Raw genomic sequence first — 7,374 nt, 5'->3', positions numbered from 1 at the left:
CTCACACCAAAGCAACCAGACTCCATTTACAGAAAACAAAAACAAAAGAAAACTCTCCAAAACTGTTGCTGTCTGTTTAAACAAAAAGGATCCTTACTCTTTAACAAAATACCAGCGTTACTCTTAATTTACAAGTTAGAACAAGCATAACAGAATTTGAATTGTCAGTTTAACAGGTTGACTTTGAGTTTGTTTTCTCTCTGTCAGAATACAGGATCCAGTGCAGTGACACTGGTTGTGGTCTTATATCTCTCTGCAGTCTTTAAAGTGCGTCTGAAGTGCTCAGGCCCTCTGCAAAGGAAGTGAGTCACAGCCTGTGGACAGCGAGGTGCAAAGCGGTACAAGTGCTGTCTCTCTAACAGCAGTTCAGAGGAACTAGACGATGAAGAGCTGCTGATGGGGGCTGTTAACCACAGGTGAGATGGTTTCATCCTGATCACTGTGATGCACAGAGAGACAAAGTGCACCGCTGTGGCTGAGGTGAGAATCCTCTTTTTATAACGTGACCATCCTGACTATCTTCACTTCCTTCAACCCTTTTACCCAGAAATAGTAACAGGACAGCATGGTGAGAAATACAGTCACTTTCTTTCTGAGAATTAGTTGAGAATATTATATCATTTTTTTGTCTGTTATGATTAACTTAGCTTAGCATAAAGGCTGAAAGCAGGGGGAAACAGCCAGTCTGTGCAAAGGTGACAAAATCTGCCTAGCAACCCTTCTAAAGCTCACTAATTAACACCTTCTATCTTGTTTGTTTAACAATATGCAAAATTGGTAACACTTTACATTAAGGTGCTTGTAATAAGATTAATCAGTAGGTAAAAAGGCCCTCATAAGATGCTTTTTATCATTAATATGTATTAATAAGACTATACAAGTGTAATTAACATTTTTTTGTTATCATAAGATATCTATAAGCACTTATAAGCAACTTTTTTACAGTGTATATACTGCTTAAGAATGTTAATAAAATCCTTATTAATATACATAACTATAAATTATTATATAACATTATAATTATGTACTGCAATTGTTTATAATACCAATACAAACACATTTATTGAGTTTAACTAACTGAAGTACCATCAGCTTTTGTTGCTGTTTTATTAAGATTTTTACATACTTCATCATGCATTTAGTAGTGGCTCTTAGAAAAAACAGCTGAAACAGTAATATTTTTTTTAAACAAGGTGGTTAATGAGCATATAATAAAGGATGAATTGACCTTAACAATAATTGCTCAAACTTTAGATCCAGTACTCACAAAATTAACTGTTAATAAGACTACATAAGTGTTAATTATACCAGAATAAACACTAGTAGTTAGATTATAAGACATTCATAACCAGTCTTATATGAACTTGTTCTTATGATTGTTAATGACATTCTTATAGGTCGACAAACATACCAAACTTGTGTTGTTGCTTTATTAAAATTTCTACATATTTAATTATGTATTTATTAGCAATTAATGATGCACTTATCAACAGTTAACTAATGCATTTTGAGTACTGAAACTTAAGTGTGAACAATAGTTATTAAAGTTAATTAATCCTTTATTATACACTGATTAACAATCCATGAATCTTTTCCCCTTATTACTATTTCAGGTGTTTTTCCTCTGCTAAGAACTGCTACGTTTATCACAGGCACCTTTACATGAAGTGTTACCCAAAAATCAAACTCATTTATATTATTGAAAGCTACTTGCTTGGCTCATGTACCTAAAAAGTTGTTGATTGCTTTTATATATCACACAAACATCCATATCTTCCTCCCCAAAAACATCAATGACATTGAAATACATACACTTCTTGGTCCCGGCACGTACAGCAGACTTCTCAGAACATTTATGCTAAAGACAGCAGCTTGTTGCACAGTCTGACATTTTTGCCACGGGGCTCTCCAACAGGTTTATTTAAAGCCCCTGCAGGCAGATTGACCTAATTTATTATGGTTTCAGGTTTCACATTTTCTGAGTTTCACTTTGTAGGCGTCTTTCCTTAAATGCCTATTAACTTTCCTTCCTGTCTTTGTCTTTTTCCGACCTGTTTTCTGTGTCACCTGTGTTTCATTGTAGTTAATTAGTCGGTGTGTATTTAGCTTGTGTGTTTGAGTTGTCATTTCTCCTACGTCTGTTCCCTGCTCCTGCGTTTGTCCAGTGTCTCTGTGTTTCTGTATTCTTTGTTGAACAAGGCTCATTTAATTCTGTGCTGTCTTGCCTTCTTCTCTTTATACTTCAAGTCAGTTACTTTTTGTTCATACACACTAAGTTTGCACCTTTGAACAGACCTTTAACATACTTTTAGGAACAGTGAACATTTTTAAATCTGAGTAGCAAAAAGAGTCACTGATGTTTGGAAAATATGCATCTCTTTCATTCAGTTTCTCAGAATTTTGTACAGGAGATGTTCTGCATATATGTGTCTGTGGCTTACATGAGTTGCAGTTCCAACTTTAGCCACTAATCCAAAATTGGTGCACAGCCTGAAGCTGTCGGGACGTTTTCCTGTTTAAGGAAACGCTTGTTTACCATCTCGCTCAGATTCAGATGAGGAAATATAATTCTTTTAATGACTTGACTCTTGATTTGGTGCATACAGGTACAGCAGCACCCTGTGGTGTCGTCAAAGAATGCAACACAAATGCTGCTAGAACATAAGTGTCTGGTTTAAAACATTGACTAAACAAGATAGTGCATGTGAATGAGACAAATAAGGACTTTTTGGCAAGTTTCTTTTTCAGCTTTCTGTGAGGCAGCTTCTTTTCTAACCTCCCCGGACTGATTTCTCTACTGGGAGCACAAAGAATAAATGAATATCGATCTCCTCATCTCACTCTGACAAAGGCGGAGACCGAGCATATTTCCCAAAATGTCAAATCGTTTTAACTTTTTGGCTGCATCTAAATGTTCTCCGAGTCTGCAGTTCCCATGCGCAGGTAGGAATGAGAGGAAAAGCTCGTTTCTCGGGTTGCGCCGAGGCCTGATAAGTCGGGGTGTGTTTAAATAGAACCAGGATTTAAGAGACTTGTCACAGCCCTCTGTTCGAATCAGAGAAAGGAACCCACCCTCAAACATGCACCCACGGCCTGTGCTGCAATCTCTATTTCATGCCAGTGGCACAAAGGTCCACAATCACTGCACCATTCAACGTGCCTCAGAGTCAATAAAGTCTTGTCTGAATTGGTTCCCGTATCAAACCGCGGAGGCAGTATGCTAATATTATCCCTCAGACAGACTTCTTGTTCCAGTGTTTGGCTCGGGCTTAGTGTTTCACTGTGCCAGAAATGAGGCTGCCACTTTGATGACACATTAAAATATTCTGACATGAGAACAGGGAAATCCATCTCCCCGCTGAGTGCTGCCACTCGCAGTCAGGCAAATGTACCGCTGAAGGTGACTGTGGGGAATGTTAATGAGCGACGGGCCCTTTAGTTCTCCTCCATTATGCATCCAGGGGGGACTTAGCCTTGAAGGTTGCCTATAGCTGTGTCTGTCTTGTTCTGCATCTGATAATTGTGTGAAACTTTATTGATCAGGTCAGGAAAGTGCATCTTGAGGTGGAGGGAACACACTGACAGGAGCGGCTGTGGATGAAACTTTTTCATAAATTTAAAAAGTTAGTGTATTTGCAGCCTTAGAAGTTGAAGTTGACTGAATTGGAACAGATATGTTGAGGTAACTTTGTAATAAATTCAAGTCAAATAAACTTGATGTTAGTTTGGTTCCACACTCTTAGAAATAAAGGTGCTAACTAGAACCATGAAGCATTCTTCAGATTGTCCCCATAGGAGAACCTGTTTTGGTTATTTTATAAATTTTCCACTTGGAACCCTTTCAGAGAATTCTACTAAGAACCCAGCATAAAGGGTTCTACCTAGAACCATCTGTGAGAGGTTCCACCCAGACCCTCCTGTGATTCTACAAGGAACCCCTTTACAGTGGTTTCAGTCAGAACCGTTTCTGGAGCTTCTATCCAAAAAAGGCTGTTTGCAAGGTTGTTGGCAAGATTTTGGTTGATAATTGATTCGTAATCAGCTGTAATGGAGAAAAATGTGGACACAAATTAATATCCGTGTTTTAAACTCCCGAGCAGAAAGTCACACCTTATCAATGTGCTTTCCCTGCCAGCAGTGAGCACTTGGTTGAAAATTTGGTCACATCACATCTCCTATCATACAATCACAGCTCTTTCAGTTGAATAAACACGTAGACCCCTCCCCCCCCCCCCCCACCACCACCACCACCACCCTGTACAGACCCATCCCTACCTCCGCTCAACATGACCCTCACTGCGACATTCACGTCACTGTGGTTTGGAGAAAACACAGAGCAGCGTTAATGGTGTGGGCCAGATTAAACCAGTGTGCCACAGACAGAGGCACATCTCTTTTTGTGTTCATTTCCACCCCATCATTTTCACAACAAATGAGTCATTCCACTCTTGTTCCAAAAATATGAAATTGAGGTCATGACGTAAAAAAAGGAAATTGTTTTTTTTTTTTTTTTTACAGTTACAACCTTAGCTGTGAGTCAGACAGACTGTAAACAAAAATAACCAGTTTGTCCCATATTTTGTAACACAATTGTCACTATTATCTACGTACAATTCAACCATTGTATCAAATATTATGTAAAGTAGACCACTGGACTATAAATTGTTAAAACATTATAATTTTCCAGTCAAAACAAAATGCACTCAAAGTTCCAATGAAGTCAAAATTGTAAAAAAAAAACAACACAAGAACACTGCAATAGCTTTAGTTATATCAGAACTGGACCGAAGTTAGTTAGTGTATTAGGCGTGATAGACAAATGGCTCATCCAATCACCTATCAAGTGCCTGCCCTTTTCCAAACAGTTTCTAAGGATGATTCCTAGCTTCTGTGAAACAAACCATCTGGTGTGTCGGGATAATATTAAAGTAGTGCCCTTCTCTTTGGTTATTGCCTTTGCTGCTGTAGCTTTGACAGTATAAGGAAACCAACAAAATTTGGTAACTCAAGCTGCATGCATTTGAACATTACTGAGACAGTTTCATGACCACTTTTCCACGTCATCTTTTAACAGCTAATTTATTCAAACAGTACAGTTCAAATGTACTTATTATACTATGTTAGGTCACCGGTGATGCATGAGCTGATGGAACTTCAAACTCCATAACTGCCTGAAACTCTTCCCACACTGATCACAGAGGTGTGTTTTTTCTCCAGTGTGGACACGCTGATGACCCTTCAGTTCTGATGATCGACTGAACATCTTCCCACACTGATCACAGAGGTATGGTTTTTCTCCAGTGTGGATACGCTGATGAACCTTCAGGTCTGATGATCGACTGAAACTCTTCCCACACTGATCACAGAGGTGTGGTTTTTCTCCAGTGTGGACACGCTTATGAACCTTCAAGTGTGATGATTGTCTGAACCTCTTCCCACACTGGTCACAGATGTACATCTTTTCTCCAGTGTGGACACGCTGATGAGCCTTCAGTTCTGATGACTGCCTGAACATCTTCCCACACTGATCACAGAGGTATGGTTTTTCTCCAGTGTGGATACGCTGATGAACCTTCAGTTCTGATGATCGACTGAAACTCTTCCCACACTGATCACAGAGGTATGGTTTTTCTCCAGTGTGGACACGCTGATGAACCTTCAACTGTGATGATTGTCGGAAACTCTTCCCACACTGGTCACAGAGATGCGGCTTTTCTCCAGTGTGGACACGCTGATGAACCTTCAAGTGTGATGATTGTCTGAAACTCTTCCCACACTGGTCACAGATGTATGGCTTTTCTCCAGTGTGGACACGCTGATGAACCTTCAAAGTCTTTACCTGTCTGAACCTCTTCCCACACTGGTCACAGATGTATGGCTTTTCTCCAGTGTGGACACGCTGATGAGCCTTCAAACTCCATGACTGCCTGAAACTCTTCCCACACTGGTCACAGCTGTACGGCTTTTCTCCAGTGTGGACACGCTGATGAACCTTCAAATTTGTTGAATACCTGAAACTCTTGCCACACTGGTCACAGAGGTGTGGCTTCTCTCCAGTGTGGACACGCTGATGCTGATTCAGCTCACCTCTCTTCTCACCTTCATCATGAGGCCTGTCTGGGTTTGTGGAGGTCTGTTATATAAAGCAAAACAAAAAAAGAAGAGAGAGAGAGACATGAAATATGTTACATGAACTTGTGTTTGTGCATTTCTATTGGTTGGTTAGTGCACGTAGGTCATAGCAGCAGTCACATTGTAAGATTATTATCCTAAATTTCTGACACGGTCAGACTTTGTCTGTTTGAATTTACAATTAGGCATGCAGTTTGTTGTATATTTAATCTCTGGGTTAAGGAAAAAGATCATGTTAATAAACAGATTTTTTAATTATGCTCTTGCTATCTAATCCAAAAAGTGAAAAGACAACCCACATCAGGCTCACAACACTTTGTGTGACGCAGGCACGCGGTGTGTGATGCTGTAGTGACTTCCTGTTTGCATCTTTGATTATTTTTGATAGGAAGACACTCCAGAGGGTTTTGAGGAAACCAAGTAACTTACCTCTGCCGGTGAACTCATTTTGCTGCTGGTATTACTCTTCTCTTCAACCAGATATTCATCCAATCAACTCTGACAAAATCAAATAAAGACAGTCTGTAAAAACCCCACCAAAACAGCAAATATGATAAGACGTTTATATAAATAACTACCAGGGCACTTGAAACTTTAAAAAATGATACACATGCACTGTACTTTAGGCTGTGCATTTTTTAAATAACTGCTGCTTAAAAGTTAACTATATTTGGAAAAAGTTCATGGGAACAATAAAAAACAAATAACCTAAGACCAGTTATCAATTTACAGAACAAATTAACTAATCAATTGCTTTCACTAAATACCAAAATAAGTTTTGCAGTGTAAACTTAACGCTAACAACAAAAAACTCTTGTTAACGAGTGATGGTTGGTTCCCAAGTTCTCTATCTGCAGTCAGAGTTAGTTTGTCTGATCTGTCTTGATGATTCACTTCTCTGTACTTTAACTATGGACCATAAACATCTAATGAAACAGCTGAAGAAATATTGTTTTTTTTTTTTCTTCTTACCGTGAATGTGTGAATAAATTTGAATTATCCTCTGCAGGTTAATCTTCTGCAGGTCTTCAGGTAGTCAGAGAGGTTTGACAGATGCACTGATGCTCTCCATGGCAACCGAGGCTGAATCCAATTCAAAAGGTTTTGATTCCAAAACAAACTTTCAAAAGTAAATCATGGAGCAGTCCATGCAATAACAATATAAGAATCCTGATCCTGATAATAAATTTAGAAAAAAAAGGGGGGGGGGGGTATGGATTTATGTTAAAATTTGTCATATCA

At 39.0% G+C, this 7,374-nt stretch overlaps 1 protein-coding gene across 1 annotated transcript; it reads right to left on the bottom strand.

Moving 5' to 3' along the window:
* Positions 1 to 203: 203 nt before the first annotated feature.
* LOC146307787 (uncharacterized) lies at positions 204 to 6,618 on the bottom strand. Its single transcript, XM_084710405.1, has 3 exons — positions 6,562 to 6,618; positions 5,130 to 6,133; positions 204 to 393 (listed from the first exon to the last, which is right to left on the bottom strand). The coding sequence occupies exons 1-3, from the start codon at positions 6,577 to 6,579 to the stop codon at positions 204 to 206; spliced, it is 1,212 nt and encodes a 403-aa protein (XP_084566531.1). The 5' UTR covers positions 6,580 to 6,618.
* Positions 6,619 to 7,374: the final 756 nt, after the last annotated feature.

This window comes from Lutjanus erythropterus, chromosome 21, assembly GCF_056507025.1.
Source record: "Lutjanus erythropterus isolate fLutEry1 chromosome 21, fLutEry1.hap2, whole genome shotgun sequence".
Classification (NCBI taxonomy): domain Eukaryota; kingdom Metazoa; phylum Chordata; class Actinopteri; order Lutjaniformes; family Lutjanidae; genus Lutjanus; species Lutjanus erythropterus.
This window is presented reverse-complemented; position numbering and strand designations above follow the sequence as displayed.